Source organism: Schistocerca americana, chromosome 1 (genome assembly GCF_021461395.2).
Source record: "Schistocerca americana isolate TAMUIC-IGC-003095 chromosome 1, iqSchAmer2.1, whole genome shotgun sequence".
Taxonomy (NCBI): Eukaryota; Metazoa; Arthropoda; class Insecta; order Orthoptera; family Acrididae; genus Schistocerca; species Schistocerca americana.
This window is the reverse complement of record NC_060119.1, coordinates 931,425,792-931,447,383: the sequence shown is the minus strand read 5'-3', so window position 1 is coordinate 931,447,383 and position 21,592 is coordinate 931,425,792. Positions and strand designations below refer to the sequence as shown.

General features: G+C 36.3%; 1 protein-coding gene across 1 annotated transcript in view; it reads left to right on the top strand.

The window, feature by feature from the left end:
* LOC124615400 (protocadherin-like wing polarity protein stan) overlaps nucleotides 1-21,592 on the top strand; it is a 357,491-nt gene that overhangs the window by 261,386 nt on the left and 74,513 nt on the right. The window contains exons 33-36 of the mRNA XM_047143245.1: nucleotides 867-1,008; nucleotides 11,685-11,903; nucleotides 12,171-12,391; nucleotides 17,205-17,351. Of these exons, the coding sequence (XP_046999201.1) occupies nucleotides 867-1,008; nucleotides 11,685-11,903; nucleotides 12,171-12,391; nucleotides 17,205-17,351 (729 nt within the window). The remainder of the gene's footprint in view (nucleotides 1-866; nucleotides 1,009-11,684; nucleotides 11,904-12,170; nucleotides 12,392-17,204; nucleotides 17,352-21,592) is intronic.

The following is a 21,592-nucleotide window of genomic DNA, read 5'->3' as shown; positions in this document are numbered from 1 at the left end:
CGTTCCAGCGGTACTGTCATGATCTCGGATTTCTTGCCAGAAACATCATGAATTACATCGTACTACTTCCAGTAAGGTATTTTGCATAGTGAACACAATTTTAGATAGCGAATACAGACTGCTGTATTCTCTCTGCACTGTCAAATGATCTTGTTGTACCTAATGAAAATCTTTATTCAAACCAGATGAAAATCTTTATTCAAACCTGATTCAGTCAACTACCATACTTCTGCGGCTACATCCTTGTATTGATTTCATTTGCAAATTTAAACTGTGAAACTGAAACTTAAATTAATTCAGTTTATATATAACCTGTGTGACAGAGAAAGCCATGATTCCCCATCATATCTGCTTCTCTAATCTGGAATCAAGAACAGTCAATGTTTGTTTTGAACTAATAGGAAGGACAGTTTATGTAAAGCAGGAATGAGTGCTCAGACTGCCTAATGAAATACAGGAAACCAGAGTTTGAGACTCTGTCTGGCAAAGTCACAGCGTTTCTAAGTTTATGTAATTGATATCATTTCATGTCATTGCATTGTTTTTGTGTTCACTGATTCATCCTCATTACCTCCATTTATTTCATATCAGTGAATTTAATTGAGTTGAAAATATTGTTGTTTAAAAGTTCACTATTGTGTGTGTGTGTTTTCTGTTTTTCCCCACTTCCCCACTATCCCACAGTTTCCACACTACACAACAATTTCAGTTGTTCTTTTTGCATATATTGGTATCTGACTTTCCTGTTATTATTACATTAATATTATTCATCATATTCTTTTGATATGGTAACTGGAATATTATGTTACTTTCACAAATGCTGTCCCAAAAATTTAATTTTGTCATGTCTTTTGATTTCCATTTAGGATTGGTGAATGGTCACGATCTGGCTGTTTGACAGACATATCTACTGACTGGACAGTTTCTATAACCAGGCCATTTCTTATTAATTGTACCTGCAATCACCTATCAATATTTGCTGTTCTTGTAGATATTGTTGATCAACAGGTAAATTTGGAAAATTAAAGTAGACCCTAGTTTCTATAAGCCCTTAACTAACATACTTAAATGCTACTATTTGTTTCTTTATGATGTTGTTGTTGTTGTTGTTGTTGTTAGTAATAGTAATAGTAATAATATTTGAACATCTTTTTCTTTTCTTAAATGGGTTGTGCAGTGAACAATAATCATTTTGCTAAGCACTTTCCATGGTTTATATTCCAATTTAAGAAAATGTTTTACAATCTGATATGCATATAACATACATGTAAGCAAATGAATGGTGCATCATGTTAGGCAATTACGGCTTTGCAGTAGTTTTCCACATCCATGATATTACACCACTTTTCCAACAGAAAGGGAAAGAATGCAAACATGTATTGAAATGGCAAAGTGGAACACAGATCAGATCGTGGTAAGAGATGTGTCAGATATAATCAAAACAAAAACATTTCTCACCAAAAACTGTAGTATGAAACGAAATGGAGCAAGGAAAGCTTGAGTCAATGAAGTGAAGGAAAACTGTAATTATCGGTTATAATATTGACAACTGGAAACCTAAATCATAAACTTGATAGCAACAATAATAATACTGGATTATATAGTTCATATTTATGAGGTAGATATGTATGAATATTATGGATGAATATGGGATGTATGAATGTGATGGATGACTATGGGACGTGCCTCAGTGATTGAAAAGTATAAGAAGATGTAAAAAAGTAAGTTAGAGAGAGGAGAGTGCATGAATATCCAAATACGAGTAGTAACAATTCTAAGTAGAGTTGGAGACAGATGGAATGGTAAAGACAGTTGTATACTCTTCCGTCTAACATATTCCTTTGAGCTACAGTTGGCGATGAAGTCTCTCTGCATGTAGTCTGACATCGAAACATCAGCTGCTGTGTCTCAACACTATTTGTTGGTAGTGGCAAGACACAATCAGTGCCTTGTCTGTGCAATAGCAGTGTACAAACCTCCCACTATAACAGTAGCATGACCAATAAAATTATCTGCAGTCTTACTCAAATTTTCTTTGAAGTTGTCTGTCACAGTAGGTTATATCATCTGCTTAGAAAGCTTGCAGAACAAAATTACGTCTTTTCATCAAGTTAATTTAATTTCTCTTGATTTTTTTTCCATTTTTTCTACAGTTTTTTATCTTCTATTTTTTGATTCAATTTTTTCCTGCTTTAAACTGGCCCTCCTGTCTTCAAGTTTCTCAGTCTTCTTTGCTTGCTGTGTTGGTATATTATTGCTAGGGCCTGGATTTTTAGGATTTTAAAAGATAGATTTTAGCCCTTTATTTTCTTGGACTAGCATTTTTTAGATTCAAACAAACAGTTTTAGCCCTTTTGGTGTCTTTTTAATGAAAAATAAACACTAATATTAACATGGAAAGTTTTGTTATAATTGTGACACAGTCGTTCTAGATCCTTATGGAAAATAATATTTCTTATTCTGACCCTCGAAAAAGTGTATAAACAGTTGAGATACTTACCTGTGATGCAATCTTTTCTCTTTTCATAATATTTTAACAAAAAGTTTTTTACTGAAAAATTCTTTTCGTATGTTACTTGCATAAGACAAACACACTTGAAATGTGTATCTGTTTGACCACAATCCCTGTCCTAACACTACAACTAACAAGAAATTTTCTGTTACATTTGGTATAGAGGTACACAATTAACGACATTTCTAAGTTTTGTAAAGTGAAACTTTTTTTTCTGTAATCTCTCAGTACATTTTCGTAGGCAGAGAAAGACCTCTCTGCAGCACAAGAGATCAGTGCTACACATTTCATTGACGGAATTGCACATATTGTAGTGATTTCGAGAATTTCCACGTAAATTCTAGAACCACTCGTCCTTCTACCGTCTTAAATACATGATATTTTAAAACTAAGTGTGAGAGAACATACATACTGTGCAACACGTTTGTGTGTGCGGGCTGGAAAGGAGTCAAGATCACAAGGTAGACACGACAGCACAAGTGTTTGCCGCTAGCGCCACGGAAGTTGAACTGGAAGAACAAGGATTGTTTATGTATCTTATGATGTTTTATATTGTTGATTATTGTAATGAGAAAAAAGAAGAACTGTTGAAAAATTGTCAATTGTGCTTCACGTGTTGGACTTGCTAGAAGCAAGACATGTTAAAAATTATTAGTGGTTGTTAAACCAACTCGTTTACAAATGTTAATTAAACATGTTTCTAAAGCTCGAAGTGCAAGTGAAAAATGAGAAGATGAAGATATTTATATGTGGAATATGAGAATGTTATTCTGCATAGTCCAAAAATCAGTCATTGGTGAAAACATAAAGTCTGTATATGTACTGCACACATTCTATCATCTAAAGCGTTAGAACATAGCAACCAGTGAAAAGCACTAAAAAAAAAAGGGTATTTTGAGAGAAAATCGAAGCAGAAGATATGATGCGTTGCCATAGCAACCAGGTATAATAAGACGAGAACTGTTTCATGGAATTGAATTCGGCCTAAAAGTTCAAATGGTGAGAATTAATAAATGCAATAAAAGAGAAGACATAAGAAAGATATTATGGTAAAAGAAAAGTGAGAAGATTTCAACATATTAGACTTAGAAGAAATATGACGATAATAATTCATCAAAGATGATCCGGTGTTGGGAGTAAGTGGCTCTCACCCACATCATGGGGATGCAGATGTGGAAACCAGCCGAAGTCCGATGATACCGGCACCAGTCGCTGATCACCAGTGCTGATTCCACATACGCTCGCCAACGCTGAAACCAACATTCGACACCGCTGGCAGCAGTGCTGTTCACCGGTGCTGATTACGCATCCACTCACCAACACAGCTAGAACTCTATACTGGGTGAGCGCAAAATGATGATTGTTTGAGTGTAAAGTTAAAAAGAAACTATTTAATAATAGACTGTTAGTATAGTTATTATACTCGTACAATTTTTTTTTTTATGATTACTAGATCAAAAACTAAGAGAACTATGGATAATACACAGAGAATTGGGAAAAAACTCAGAACCAGCCATGAAAATGAAAGTGAATGAGGAGGTGCCTGACTGGTCTGAAGGAGTATATGTAATCAAAGCCCAAAGAGCAGATTCAGAGGCTTTAAGAAAAGAACTAAGTCTTAAATTAGACTCAGTAAATATTCAATTAAATAATAAATTGGATGTTCAGAATGAAATTTTAGGATTGTCAAGTGCTAAAGTAGATTCTCAAAGTAAAGACTTTAGTAATTTATGTGAAGGTATGGGAAATTTGAAGACTTAATTTGACGCTTTAACTACTAAAGTAGAAAATTTTAAAATAGATTTGAATGAGGAATTAACTAGTTCGTTAAGCAGTCATGTAAACCAACTGTTCACTGACTTTAGTCAGACATAGAGTAACCAATTTCAAGACTTAGCTAAAAAGTTAGAATTGGATATTGAAGATAAACTTGGTGAAAAATTAGGATCATTTCAAAGTGTATGTAATGTTAAGTTTGATGTTGTAAAACATAGATTACACACTTTAAAAGAGAGTGTTGAGAAACAGGACAAGTTATTACAACTGGCCCAATCGCAAATTTCAGGCATCAATACTTGAGTAGATAATGTGGAATGAAACTTTAAAGTGAAACTAGCAACTTCAGATATGATAAATATAAGTAGCCTGGAGGAACAGGCAGAGGAAACGATAAACCGAAAAGTTGCTGCAGTAGTAATCTCCTTGAGCGTATCTCCTGTTTTATCTTCTGAGTTTAGTAATACGAAGAGAGGTATGCATGAACTATGGAAAGGATTCAAATTTATCCAAGATAGAGTAGAAAATAGAATAACTTTACCTGATGTTATGTTTCCTAGTAAAGTGATGATTGTTTTGCCATGGGAAGACTGTTACACAAAATTTAATGAGAAGTACTGGTTTGCACTTGCTCAAGTAAAGTTAATACCAGGGATCCGGGCAGAGTCACATTTATCCTCAGGGACGTTAACATTCTGTGTTAACGGGCGGAGTGACGACCTTCGGATCCAGAGTTATTTTTGGTGTTTCTTCCAAAATAGTTTTCATGCACTGAATTCCCTTCAAATCTTATTTTTAAACCATCCACTAGTCTATTACTGAAATCTTAAACTATACTATAATTTTAGTTTGTAGGAAACCAGATATGACAGTCAAGTAGAAAACTTAAGAGGATCACAAACTAACAGTGACCTCTAGACACGAAATGAAATGAATATTAGTGAAAAGTATAATATGATGGTACTATTTAAACAGAGTGATGTTGAGATGACATAAAATGAATACAGGATTTTATGTGTGTATGAAAACTATTTTATAGTAGTGTATAATTTTCTATTTGGTACAGATTATTTTATACCTTTTATGAAATGTGATGTAAATGGGAGGGTTTGTATAATTTTTGAACTGGGTGGGTATTGTAGATTAAAACATGATCTACACCAACATATAAATCATGGCTAACACAGAACACACACACCACACCTTTCAAACAAACCTCGCACACAAGTGCGACTGATTCTTCGCCATTTGCCGTTCCGTAGGGGTTGCTAAGATTTTCTTTGGGGACCTCAAGGGTGAAGGTGAGAATGGCCGTTCTGTAGGAGATATTTAACACCATACCTCTTCTGGCTTCTCACTCAAGTACCAGTGAGGCAGGGATCCGGGGGAAGGGGGATGGGGGATGGGAAGGGTTTCCTGTCTTTGGGCCTATCTTCCTTCTCTTCTTCAATCTTAGCAACCATTTCTATTTTTTTTCCTTTCTTACTTCTCTTTTGGGTATCTGCCTATTTTTTCCCTCTTTCCATATTCATCTACTTCTGTCACAGAAGTCCTTCATATTCTCCGTGGTTTCCAATAACCTACAACTTATCTCCAGATAAGAAGGCCGAAGAATCAGGCTGCACAAACACACATCATCATACACAAAGATATATGAGTACGCAAACAATGAAACTACCAGGTAGAAACCTGTCGAGAGAAATGAACCATCAATTGTTGTAGGGGGAAGGTATGTGTACATCAGGAAATATGTACACATTGTTTTTTATTTTAACAATTCTACATCGCACGTATATATAGGAAAATATATATATGTCTAAAAACAAAGATGATGTGACTTACCAACGAAAGCGCTGGCAGGTTGATAGACACACAAACAAACACAAACATACACACAAAATTCTAGCTTTTGCAACCAACAGTTGCTTCGTCAGGAAAGAAGGAAGGAGAGGGAAAGACGAAAGGATGTGGGTTTTAAGGGAGAGGGTAAGGAGTCATTCCAATCTCGGGAGTGGAAAGACTTACCTTAGGGGGAAAAAGGGACAGATATACACTCGCACGCACACACACACACACACACACACACACACACACACACACACATATTCATCCACACATACACAGTCACAAGCAGACATTTGTAAATGCTATGTATATACATATGAGAACTATGATGATTTCGTATCACATATATACATAAGTATAGAAAACTATGATGATTTTACAAGGAGTATACATAAGGAGGAGGCATGAGCAATGAAGGAGAACACAAGCCAGATTGGAGTTAATTATGGAGCTTAATTAAGTAAAGTCAGTGTAGCAAATACTCTGATGGAGTGATGTGTCATAGAATAGTGGGACTTGATCATTAGGTATAGACATAGTATCTACTGTGAGTTGAATAATATGAGTAGACATAGTATCTACTAAAGATGACAGAAGTTGAAAAGTAGAGAAGGACTGTAGGGTATTAAATGAATTATTGAGAAGTGAGTGTGAAGTGTTAAATAGATTTTTATTTTTACCAGGGAATATTTAATTATAGTATACATGAAGATGTATAATAGGGCAATGAACCATGAGGCCTATTCATAAGGGATAAGGGGGCTGTACCCGACATTGGCTAAGGATATAGGGCAGGCATACCTACATGGAGATAGGATGACCTGTGGCCTGAAGAATAGGGATTTGTTATAAAGGAGCATACCTACCAGAATGTACGGAGGAATTGCACTCATACGGTCAACCCACATGTAAGGTATAGGTACTGATCTTAGGGGAAAGGAACAGTATTGTGACAGAAGTCACACATTTTTATGGGAATTTTTCTGGTAAGTTTGAATTCTATATTCCGCTAGCATTATTATGATTTATGTGAGTTTACGAGGGTCGAAAAGAACACGTTCATTTGCCCAGAGTTCCTCTAGACTACAAACAGTCTATAATTAATGAGACTATTACGTACTAAAGAAGCAGTACAAAGAATTAGAATAAAAAGTAAAATACTAAAGTGTCATGAACACCTGTAGCGTATGGTTGGAAACCCAAAGGTTTAGGCCTCACGACTCCTAGATATAAAAGAATTGACTCCAACATTGAGTGAAGTACTCCTGTTTTATAATAAAAGTAAAATGAAAAAAGAAAAACTAAATAGTAAATAAAAGGGTTATGCATGGTTAATAAAAAAAATGTGGGATGCATACTTTTGAAATGTAAATTGTTGTAATATGTAATATTAATGTACATAATGATTATGTATAAAATATTTCATATTCGAACTGAGAGGAGGGACATGTAGTGATTTGAGAAATTCTGCGTAAATTCGAGGACCATTCGTCCTTCTACCATGATATTTTAAAAATAAGTATGAGAGAACGTACATACTGCGCGACCCATGTTTGTGTGCGCAGGCTGGAAAGGAGTCACGAGCACAAAGTAGACGCGACGGTCAAATGGCATCAACAAGTGTTTGCTGCTCGCGCCGTGGAAGTCATATTGGAAGAACAAGGAGTGTTTTATATTGTTGATTATTGTAAAGAGAAAAAAGAACAGTTGAAAAATTGTTACTTGTACTTCACGTGTTGGACTTAGTAGAAGCAAGACATGTTCATAAATTATGTGGTTGTAAAAAAATACACTGCTTGCAAATGTATTTAATCGGATCTGACGTGAGATAAGTTGGTTGACTTGCACAAGTTTAAATATTTGTATGTGGGAAATATTGAATTTGTTCTCTGTGGAAGTTGAAATATACTATGAGTTAAAAGTATTCTTCGACTACTAAATTATTTCAAACATAGAGAGAGAGTCTTATAAATTCTCGTAACCAGCATTATTCTTCAGAGAAGTAGTTTTTTGGAATGAGATTTTCACTCTGCAGCAGTGTGTGTGCTGATATGAAACTTCCTGGTAGATTAAAACTGTGTGCCGGACAGAGACTCGAACTCGGGACCTTTGCCTTTCACAGGCAAGTGCTCTACCATCTGAGCTACACAAGGCTCTGCTTCCATACCACTGCTTCTGCATACTAACGTACTGGAATGTTGACCATCATCCAGGAAGCTTCTACAGTTTGACACACTGCCACATGACTACAGATGGGCATCGGTCACTGACTGCTGTCAGCTCAGGTCCCACTGTGCCAGATTCACCAGCTGAGTGTGCTGTCTTCTCAGCTGTGCATCACATGCTGCACTGCCTTGCCACCTGCTTCAAAAGTGAATGTTACAAGAGGACACTAAACCATACCAGAGATGAGGATGCACCTGAATGACTGTCCAAATTGAATGAATTAATGGAGAACTGCTTATGTTCACGGTTTTTGTTTCTACAGCTACCCACATCATCACTCCCAACCCATCAAAAAGCCCCTTTGATAGTGCAGCTGGGGTCCGAGTCCATCTGGACACACAAGAAGACGGCCCCCACCAACTGGTTGTGATCATTTTCACCCACAATCCACTAAACATGCAATAGTTTCTTCTTCATTTAAAGAAAGAGAAAGAACTCAGTGAATGCTGTTTAAGGAGAGTAATCCTCAAAATGCCTACAATGCAGTGATTTCTTCTTCATCCAAGGAAAGAGAAAGAGAAGAAAAATTTGATAAACCAAAGAAGGAATATGAGTGACAGCATCATGTGCAGAATGAGCTGGAGCATTTTCAAGGAGTAAAAAATGCTTCCTGGAACAGCTGTGGATGTTGCTTTGGCTTGACAAGCTCTCAGGAGATTTTACTAGTGAGCTTCTGAACGCTTTGCATATTACAAGTAAAATATGTTAGCACCACACCATGGCAGTTGACCCCCCCCCCCCCCCCCCCCTCCCCACTAAAAAAAAACTCCGCATCACTGTGCCTGATTATAGTTGAATATTTGCCTTTTTTGGCGATGGTGGACCAATGTTTCCACTGCTTGGTTAGCTTCTTTGCCTTAGTACCATAATATAACAACACATCCAGCACTTTCACTTGTGATTAGGCAGCTAAAGGTGTCTTCTGAATTGACATAACACAGCTGCAACATTTCCACAGCTGTCCCAGTTCGACATTCTTTTTGAATGAGTTTGAGTTGTCATTGAACACAGCAGGTGATGGTCTCTGTCATGTTGAAAACATCGTGCAACATATTGAAGACTGATTTTAATTTTTTCCACTATCGCTTCAATTGTCATACGCCAGTCTTCAAGTACCAAGACCTTCACTTCTCTTGGGATTCCTGGTTGTTTACAAAGAGATAGTCTGCCACTTTGTTCTTCATCTTTCATACTTGTTTGACCACTGGAACCTTCTCCGCCACCATATCACTGTATCACATGATGGTACATTGTTGCTGTAGACTTCTACCAGCTCAGCATGAATAGTTGTGCATTGTTTTCCTTCAAACGCAGAGAATGAATTACACACAATAATCTACATTTTAGTGAGCTCCACCTTTTGTTTTGCCTCCTCTAGCAGCATACTAAAGTACTACTGTGTGGGAATTTAGTTGTGCTCTGGGATAGCAGATGTGTATCTGCAAACAAACAAAAAATTAATTACATAACTATTTTTTTCAAAGTGAAAATTAAAACTGTGTGACTACTCCTTCTATTGAGCAGTTTCCTGCATGCATGTCAATATTCTACAAGAAATAAATATGTCAAAACCATCATTGTAACTTTTGTTCTCACTGAAAGTGCACTAATATCATCATCTTGACCATTTTTGAATGTGAGGAATTATTTTCTTTTACTTTTTTTTGAAAAATATGTAGAAATCTGCCAACCGGTTGCATAGGTTTTCTCTATACCTTGACCAGGTTTCGTCACCTCTAAGGGTGACCTCATCAGAAGGTAAGGTAATTACCTAAAATGAATATGTCAGATCAAATATCTTATCTAATAAAAGTTTACATTAATATAAACAAGTGTAAAACAAATAGTACTTACATGAAGAACATATCATCAAAGATGTACAGTGATTTAAGAGCTGAGTTGCTCAAGTCATACATAGGGCACTTTTTTGCTAAATAACATAAAATTTTGCAATCCATCTCCACATTTGAAACTGAGTCTCTGTTCAGCTACAGCTGAGGGGATAGTAGACAAACTAAAAATTAAAGATGGCACCTGCAATATAAGACTGTACACAAACTTCATTGCATAGAATATTGGTTGCTATGCAGTGGCGTAACAACAGTAACTGACACCCAGACTGACTTCAGATTTGCCCTCACTTGCTTCCTGCTGACATCTCCCTCTCTTCTTCTTCTTCTTCTTCTTTTTTTTACCCATTGAATTCACTTTGCTACTTACTCTGTTTATTTGTTTATCGATCTCAACATTACTTTAAAATGGTGTAAAAGGTACATATTGCAATAATTGGTTTTTGTATGGCACAATTCAAAGCACTGAATAACATACAGTCAAAGTCACATTACGTGTAACAATGTTGTGATAAATTTTTCATTGCTTCATTGCCAACCAGTGCAAATCTGTAATTAACAAAATAACAAATGCAGATATACTCTTTATACTTTTGTTACCTTGGCTCATTTGGTGCACTAAGGGTAGCTCCATCTAGAAATTAAAAACCAGAAACATGTGTCTCCATACGTGGGAGATGTGAGTTTGTTGGTCAACATAGTCCAATCTGAACTACATGATTTTCTTTCACTCATCTTATCCCCCTCACATTTAAGTGACAACCTGTCCATTTCTTTCCTCCTCTTCCTCCTCCTCCTCCTCCTCCTCCTTTTGCTTCTTCTTCTCCTCCTCCTCCTCCTCCTCCTCCTCCTCCTTCTCTTTCTATCTCTCCATCTTCACTCTCCATCTTCTTTTCTTTTACCCTTCCTCATTGATTCCACCTGTCACAAATCTGTGCCACGGAAAATTGTGTCCAGGACACATGTTCCAGCTGCCGCATCCTAGTTACGCCACTGTTGCTGCAACCAGAATGAAGGTAGCTGAAAGTATAAACATAAATTAAGATTTTATCAATGAACTTTTCTACTTATTGTGTTAAGGTCCAGGTTCTTTGTGTCAACTTTCGAAATAATCTTATCTTGTTAAGATCCTATTAACAATGATGTATACCTGTATTTTATTCTGGAACATGATTCCTGGCAGCCACAACACTATACCTTTGTGAAGACTCTGCAACTCATAAAAATTATCATAACCCCTAACAATATCCAAATGTAATGTTCAAGGCCCGAATACATCTATTATTTTTAATAAAAAATTAATGCTAGTGGCTTATACTTTTACACAGAGAATAAAATATGATGTTAAAGGACTAGCTGATTGTCTAAACAGTGGTCTTACTTTTTTAAAATAATTGGCATTGTATGCTAGTTGTGTTTCATTGTACCACTGTTATTGTACTTGTTTCCATTTAAGTTGTTTTTTTTTTTTGCAGTACGTACCTGAACCATCTATTGGAGAAGATATTGCAACTTATACGGGGTTCTGCCTTTCTTTAATGATTCTTCTTGTGTCATTAATTACATTATCCCTACTTCGTGGTGTGGCAACAAATTCCAACTCAATTCATCAAAATTTGATACTTTGTGTGTTTTTGGCAGAACTTTTATTCTTTGTAGCATTAAAAGCACGCCGAACCATAGTGCAGAAAGAGGTCAGTATGTAAATTTCTTTCTGTACAGTTTTTGCATTTTTCTAGCATAAAAATAATGTAATCAAAATATAAGAGGGAACCCTGAGTGGTTTTGAACTGCTTTTGTATTGAAAGATCTTGAAGTGTAAAGACTAAGTTTAATGTAGGCGGGGAGGGGGGGGGGGGCTTTTCAAATTAAGATTATAAAAAGTAATTCTCGTATAATAAATTAAATATTTGGAACACCAAATCACTGTTCTCATAATTTTTCACACTTGTTGTTTTCAGGTGCCCTGTAAATTGATTGCAATGTCACTACATTACCTCTGGCTGACTGCTTTTAGCTGGACATTAGTAGACTCACTGCATTTATATCGAATGCTCACTGAGATGCGTGATGTAAATCATGGGCAAATGCGATTTTATTATAGCATTGGTTATGGATTACCAGCTGTTATTGTTGGGTTATCGATTGGTGTAAGAGCTGATCAGTATGGAAATATTTATTTGTGAGTACTTACTGCCTCTTTAACATTTGCTGCCTTCACACAAAACTTAATAAATCTATTCAAATAATTACTGTTGTTACTTGAATCTAATTACAGAAATTTGATGGGGAATCACAAGGTAATGAAGATGAACTTTTATACTTGTATGTTCCTGCCATTTTGAGACTGATACTTCACATCTTAACTGAGTATTTGTGTTGTATATATGTAACCTAATCTCAGAACTTAGACTGGATATGTGCATACCTGTATCTATAGGTACTTGTATCAAGGGAAAATTCAGTTGAGAAAACCAATAAATTATGAAACAGAGTTTCTGGCCAGTTCTTACCTTCAGAATGCAAAATGTTGAGTAATGTCAGTAGACATGTATAGAAGTAAAAGTGACTATATTACCCTAGCTTTCAGAAGTGTTAGTTCCTTCCCCAGGGAAGAGAGGAGGATATGTTGGGAGAGTTTAAAAAGAAAGGCATTTCACTCAGATTCAAGGTTGAGACCCAAAATTAACAGTTGGCTCCCTCATCCTTGGAGTCTGAGTGACTTGACCCCAACTTATAAGGTACCAATTATTGAACTATAGGGGGAGAAAAAAAAAAAAAGTAAGTTAGTTACAAACTACAACGTGCACGCACTTTATTCAACATGTGAAATTCTTACTGATATTTGGATTTAAGTTATGACATGTTCAAAATGCCTGCCATCATTGGCAATGATGTGGTGCAGATTAATAGCGAAATTCTGTGTAATCCGCTGAAGTGCTGGAACATCGATGCTGTTGATGATCTTCTGAATGTCTATTTTCAACTCAGCAATGGTTTTGGGGTTATTGCTGTACACCTTGTCTTTAATATAGACCCACAAAAAGGAGTTGTATGGGTTCAGATCCAGAGAATATGGCAGCCAGCTGAGGCCCATGCCAATGGTCTCTGTGTATCTGTGTACCTCAGAGACAGAATGCGGTCCACAAAGGCTCCTCCAGGGCAACAGACACACTCCTGCTTCAATGGGGTCGAGCTCCGTCTTGTATGAACCACATCTTGTTGAAATCAGGGTCACTTTGGATAATGCGGATGAAATCATCTTCCAAAACATTCATGTATCGATTGGTAGTCGCAATTCCTTCAAGGAATATCGCTCCACTTATTCCATGACTGTACATTGCAAACCATTGAGGGTGGGGAGACTTCTCGATCATGAAATGCAGATTCACAAGCCCCCACATGTGCCAGTTTTGTTTGTTGACAAAACCCATCCAAATGAAAGTGGACTTTGTCACTAAACCAAACCATGTCTGTGCATATTAATTACCGTCATGCCCCACAGGCAACCTTGCAGTTTGAATGTTCTAACACAAACTGTTCAGAAGTTATGACAATTTTATTTCATATAGTTCAATAATTGTCACCCTGTATCTTCTCAAGGAAGGAACTAATATTTCTAAAAACTAGGATAGTGTTTCCATGTTTACCTGTCAGGCATGCATATTGGCAGTACTAAACAATTTGCGTTTATGACTGGCTGGGTAAGTCAGTACGGAAGATTGCAGGAAGGTAATGACACACAACCTCCAATAGGACCATGCCTACCAAAGAACTGTGGTGTTCAGGCAAAACTTGGGTTTGATGACAGCTTACCTATTAATTTATTACTTTCCTTTATAGTTGTCTGCACAGTTGTGATTTCTTAATTGATAAAATAGCTGTAGCAGACTATAAGACATGGAAATTTGACTGCTGGGTTTACTTCACTTATAAATGGAATGGCAGGGGGTAATTTCTTGTCAACGGCAGTGCCAAGAGATTCTGACCACAAGGTCAGTTAAGCAATAACTGGCAAAGAAATGAGTTATGACCATGTCAGAGGAACTATTTTAGCCAGGATAGCTCTTTGTATTGGGCAATAAGCATTTTTCACATGGACATTGACAGTGTCTTGAGAATTCTTGTGTTTTTGATGTACTGGTTTACTGTACTATTAAGGCATACAAACTCAAATTGTAATGTTTATTACAGACATGTTTCCTTTGTTAATTTTTATCTCTGTACTGCAGTGCATTGTGTTTAGTAATGCAAACTGCCTTTTATATTGATAGCGTCTCTAGTATGAATAAGGGAAACTTTCATGAGTGAATGATATGGGAGACAATTACATTGTACGCATTTCTGCAACAGTGAGCTCCATTCTTTCCTTGATGCCAGTCATCATGAGGAAATTTTATTGGTGTTGGGTCGCAGGTTGGAGGTAGGAACAGACAGCTTTAAACAGTAATTAGTGTTGACAAAATCTTACCTAAAGTGGGTTTTATTCTTCAAGTCACTTAATTTGCTGGAGGTTGCAGCCTATGAGAGGGACATACATCAAAACACTGTACACAGGATATAATGTCTTAAGTCCTGATATTGTCACTGCTCTTTTGTGAAACTTACTTATAAATTAAAATTGTTTGCTTGACACATACTTTTCACAAGTAGTGCTCTAAACAACTGACTATCCAAGCAAGACTCACATTGTGTCTTTACAGCTTTGATTTTGGCTGTACCCTGTACCACCTACTTTCTGAATTTCAAAGTTCTCTTGGATATGGCACTGAATGATGCTCTAAGGAGAAATAAAGTTGTGGATAAGTATCTGTGACATTTGGAAAGTAGAATATACTGTGTGTTTCAAAGTCTTTGCATCAAACCTCTAGGAGTGAAAGATCGCATCATGGAGAACAACTTTTGCTAGAGAAAAAATATTCACGAACACTTCACGGCGACACTAGGTGTTCCTTTGTATTGATTGTGTGCCTGAGAAGTGGCAGAGCATTGCCTATAATCCAGTCGTCTGTTCGATTTGAGAGAGGGCAGGCTCAGCAAGATTAAAGTTCCTGATTCATTTCTAAAATGTCTTTCACTTCTTAGAGACACTGATTCTTAAGGATTTCCTGTTGGAAATTGCTATCAATGTACTGGGGTAGGTAATATGCAGCGCATCTGGTTAACAGACCATGCTAGTTCGGTGAAATCTGATGTTCCCAGTACTGATAAATACTAAAGGATGCCTAGTGTCACCAGGAAGCATCAGCAAACATTTAGCTTCTTACAAAAGTTGTTCTTCATAATGTGATATATCAGTCCTAGACATTTGATGCAAAGTCTTTGAAACATTGTGTAGATACATTTGCAGAATCGAAGCTGTGATGCTGTGTCGTGAGTTATGCCTGAATAACTCAATCAATAAGAACAATACTCTCCAAAAGGCAACAGTTCTGCAGTTTGAGTCATGATCTAGCCTAGAGCTTTAATCTGTCATGACCTTTACAAACCAGAGATGTTGAGGTCTAGCTGTAGGAAGTGGCGAAGAAGATTAAGGGAGCATGTCGCCTGAAGTCATGAGAGAAAAATTAGATGTTAAAGAACAAAAAAGTTAGGAAACAAGGGTGTGCAAAGAATGAAAACAAAATTCTTATATCAGTACAGTTAATCATCTGCTCAGATACTAATGAACCCTGCACAGTTCAGAGATGGGTTCTATATGGCTCCCGAAGTTATTGTTATGTCAAAATTTTGTGGTGTATTAATTAAGGTATCAGAAAGCTTGGATTGTAGTAGTCACTGGTGACATGAGAAGCTATTTACTGTCTTAGTTATATGTTTTTATTGTTCCTTGGTGAGACAGTTTTGTACATGGTGCCCTAGATTTTCTTGTATATTTTCTAGTGAGCTATCATATTTATTAACATGAACAGAGTACTCAACAGGGGTAATCAAGTGGTCTGCACTTCCTAAACATTCATACTGTTTGTTATCATAAGCATTATGAGAGTCTGAAGCATAAATTACCAGAAATCAGTAAGAAATGTATTCACATTGACAGGCATCAGTACCCAATATATATTCATATTGATTCCAAGCCCAAGTGAAACTAATTGAGCACAACCTGTTGAATAGTGGAGGTAGCACGTACCATGCATTCTCTGCTGTGTTAGCCCATATACAATAACAGGCAGGTGATGGACTTCCTACATCGCATGGACTTATGGCAGGTATGGCCACAATACCATTGTGTATCTGTGGTCTCTGCCGTGCCCTCGCTGTTTATGGTCATCCTGTTGTGGTGCTAGCCCATCTCCTCCTTCAGTAGCTCACCATTTGCTGTTGTAATTACCCAGCTCTAGTTATAGTTCCATATTTACATCCACTTCTTCGGACTAGGCTACTAGTGTTGTAATTATAGAATCATATCATTTTGGTGTTTCAAAGGACTTTGTGCAAGTCCCATTGAGTTGAATCCCAGCATTATAAAATAATTGTTCAAAATACATTTGGGTACAGCGAGCAATAAAAGATGTTTGATGGTCTTTAGCTTTCAATCTCTTATATTAAATAAAATATTTTTCTTGGTTTGATTTCTCCATGCTACATGCTTTTGCTTTATCTTCTTTCACAATTTAATTCATTATAAAATGTGATTTTTTTCAAAGACTTTTGACCATCACAACTTGAAATTTTCATCATCCAAGTAGTTATTGCTTGTGTTGTGAAACTTGCAGTTTAAGTTACTCTATTTTTATGTGTGTTCTAGTGTACTAATTAAATTTTATTCTGTAATAATTGAGTACTGTCCATGCATTGAGTAACAGTTACCTTTATAAATTTGATCTACTTGAACTATAGGAATATTAGTATCTGATCTACGTCAAGTGCTAAATTCTGTTGTTTGTCTTTCAATTTTGTCAAAATTGAAGTGCTGTTGACTTCTTAATTAAATAGTTCTTTGTTATCAGGACAATAGTACCACAATGATTGTGTGAATACTTTTAAATTTTCAGTTGCTGGCTGTCTCTGTATGAATCTGTTATATGGAGTCAGATTGGACCTATTTGTGTTTTTGTCACATGCAACGTGGGGATTTTGATGCTTTCTATTCGTGCTGCATTTACTTTGAAGGACCATGTTCTTGGATTTGGAAATTTACGGTAATTTTTGTACATTCATAAGATGTCATAAGACTATGCTACTACAAAAGAAATATTCATGTTTTTCTGTGCTTACTAAGTTATTAGATAAACTTGATTATGCAAAGAAAAATTGATAATTGCCAGAGAACATCACACTGAAAGAAATACATGCTCCCTGCAGCACATAAGGTAAACTTACAAAAGAAAGAAAAATTTTATAATAGTGACAGTTCAAAAATAGAGGATACTGGGTATGTGAAGTATGAAATAATCTGAAAGAAACAGATCAAGGATAAAAAGAAATTTAAAGTATTAGGGTAGAAATAAAAATAAGTTCCTTTGTTTTTATGATGGTGAATTTCAGACTTTGTACAATTATTGTCAGACAGTGTTAAAATATCCAATCTATTTAATACTTGTGTGTATACAATGTGTTGCGTATGACCTACATATTGTGTCAATCTGTATCTCAAGAACAGTAATATGGGTCTTCGAGATAGACAAAATTAATTTCATGTTAACCTTGGCGGCACACATAGTGTTTTCTGATAGACGGTTTGGAGTAATTTTACCTTTTGTACTGTCCTGTTCTTGAATTAGCAAATGAATCGCTATCCATATGAGCAACACTGTACTTGAACTTCTGTAAATTTGTCTAAATATCAATGTACGCCTTTTGGTCACTGGCCTTATTAAGGAGTCAACTGAATATATGCTACTCTTCATTTTATTTGTTATAGGATCAGTATTATAACACACAGCTACGAAGACTATACATTAGCAAGCTATGTGTATTGTAGTATGATAGCCATAAATCTTCATCAGACAACACTTCTACTGAGTGTAGTACAACCAGCATTCACTGATGGGATCACAAACACTCCATAAATCTTCATCAGACAACACTTCTACTGAGTGTAGTACAACCAGTATTCACTGATGGGATCACAAACACTACGTTTCGCAAGAACTTCTGCCTTAGTAATGCATAATATAACGAACAAATTGTCTACACCAGATGTAGCGTTTCAGCACAAAACATTATTGGTAGCTCTTGTTGTGTCTTGGATTACTCACGTTGCTCTGATTCACCCACCCAAGAGAACCAACATTAATCACAGGTAATAGAGCTGTACAAGATGTTGTGATGAGATAAAATGATTCAGTTCAAATATTGTGTTACTTGAGGCATCTGCAATCATACAGTGCTGCACGTAACAGTTAGCCATGCCAACAACAAATGTAGTGCGCCGTCATAATGTTTGCAGAAGAGCGAAATGCTAAATCTTTACTGACTGCTTTTCTTTTAGCAGATCACAGGATCTTGTCATGTGATCTCTCCTACAGTCCAACTGTTTCAAGGACTGTGGTTACTTTGACTTCAGCCTTTTCTATGCTCAACTTTCAAGGTTAATTACTCACATATTGTGCTTACAACACATACGTGGTTCATTTGATAACTTCGCAAAACTATTCAAGGATAAGAACATATGATTGAAAAATTAATCTGCTCATAACTAGTCTAGTCACTTATGACCAGATGCTGTGCAGAATACCTCTCGTATAATCATATCACCCAAACAAATGAAATAATAATTTCACAATAATGTAATTTGTTAATGCAACTTTCCATCATCAGTATAATAAGACTCTGTTGCCTAAATAATATTAGTTTCCTACAGAAAGCCCATCTTGTGGGACAAGTTACCTGAATACCCAGTAAAAAAAAAAAAAAAGCAAACCTGATATTGTTCATACAGCAATTCAAGGTTAAATATTCTCATTTAAAGAGTACAAACCTTCTCATTAAATTTAGCAATGAATGTATTTACAAATCAGCAATAAACCCTTGCCAGACTTACCATCGATAAGATCTTCCTTTACTACCAGTACGGAATGTTTTGTTACTTTAACTGTTCAAACATACTAAGATTACTCCTGCTCTATCCATCAGAATTACTTCATATTACTTTTTAGACCCTTATTTGTAAATTATTTCTTTTTGTAAACCATTCTGATTTTTCTTTTTATAATATTCTCTTTCTTAAAATTACTGCTGTCCTTAATCATTTATTTTCCTTTCTTTATGTCAACAGAGAGCAGGTGGTTACAATTTATTTTAAGTTGGGGTATAATTTTTTCTTTAAACAACAGTGTTTTGTTTCTCTTTCACCGCTAAAGGTCATCGCCACTTATCGGTAAGCTCGAACATTTAACAAGCTAAGCTACAGAGTTACTTCAGGCATTGGACCAATATATCTCACAAACTAAAGATGCTAATTTAAGCCACTTGTAACTTTCTATTCAAAATGAATGGGCCAACTGTATTTTCTCAGCCAAATGGTTCCATGGTTACTTGCCATGAGGACAAAATTAAACCTTGAAATCAGAGTTGCAGACTAAATCAGTCACCAGCTGCTATTTCCATGTAACGTTCTGCCCACTTGCTTGTAGTGTCTGTCAAAAAAATTACCTCCCCACGCAATGGAGCCACAGTCTCGCACATCGCCCCAAAGCCACAATTATACCACAATATACACAAAAGTTGTGACTCAATCAACATTAAGTGACCTTGTTAGATGAACGCTACATTTATTACTTTGGACCAAATATCACCAAACAAATCAAAAACTTCCTCCAACACACATAAGGCTGACAGCAGTTGCAGTGCATCCAGTATTACTGAAATAAATCACATTAAGTTATCCTCAAATTAACCTTTGGCAGACTCAAATCTCAATGCTCAGCTTCCAATACGCACCCATGTAAACAACTTCTCTCACAAAAAAGCCTTAATACTGCACTACACTGATAGGCTGAAACTTCAGTTCGTTAATAATCAGTGAGACACGCATCTCAGAAGACTTACCGGATGAGCAATGTTGACTTAAACAAATCAATGGTGCACTGCCACAATTCCCCCAGCCCACTCCCAATTGACCACTACTTCCAAATGATTTACTCTTTAGCCAAAACTGAACTACCCATCTCTGTAGCTAAGACCGTACTGACCATATGCCTTATGTTAATTTCATTCAAAACCATTTTCCAAGTAAATTAACAGTATTCTCCTCCACCTTTAACAATCAAGTTTCTTTATTGATTGCAGCTGCCTGCTGATGCTGGTGTGGACAACTGTGCAGTTGTTTATTCCCTGCGGCCCTGGGTTCTGCTTTGTTTCAAACCACCTTCTCATCACTGTACTACTGCATTACATTGCTCCCACTTCTGCAACATAATAAAACAAACACACATAAAAAACACACAACATACACACATAAATGTGTCACACTTATTAGGCATTTTTCACTTACAGTTGACCACCCATGCGGTTGAGGCCACCAAATCAGATGTAAAACTGGCTCTATGCATCTAGGCACATTATCCTTCTTTAACCTGTTTCTTATATCTGTTGAGCTTTTAAAAAAGTCAGATATCGCCTCTGTTTTACAAATTTTCCAATGTATTCTTCGTTTTTTGAGTCATTAGTGAACTACTATCATTTATTACTATGTTAAGCAAACTTTTTAACCTACCTTTCTATAAATAAAAAACGTATAAATGTGAACACAATGAATGGGTAGCAACATTGACTCAGTTAATAAGAAATGAGATATGAAGGATTGTAAAATTGAGGAGGAAGAGAAGAGTAAGTGGAGAGGCAACGTAGCCACAACAAAAGATATAAAAATCATTCAAAATACTTTAATTCTGAAACCCCAAGAACAGTATATTTTAGATTAGTATACTCTTTCTTGTCTTGTGAAACAGTTCTGTGGAGTTGGACGCGTTACACTAATATGAAATCAGTTTTCATACTGTAGGAGAGAGCCTCGAGGATCATAGCAAAACTGAAACGAGGAACATCTGGTAAATGCCTATTCAGTAGAATCAGTATTCTCATAGTTAATGTGGTGTACATGCTAGAAACAGTTGTGCAAGTGAAAGAACACACAAAGGTCACAAACAGGAACATGGAAATTCACAACCATTATAGAAGGTATAAATCAAACTTTTATAGATTTAACAGAAAATTAACTTTAACAGCAAAAAGCCGTCATGACAAAGGAGCTGCTATTTGTTACCAAACAATCTTAAGTTGTTGACAGGAGATACTTAAAAAAAGGTTGAAGAGGGACTTAGATGAAACATCAGATTTCAGTTCAGCAATGATATGCAGGCTACCAATCCGGCCCACAGCATGTATCGTCATTGACGCAATAAAGCCAAACCAGTTGTAGTGCTACAGTATTGAGCCA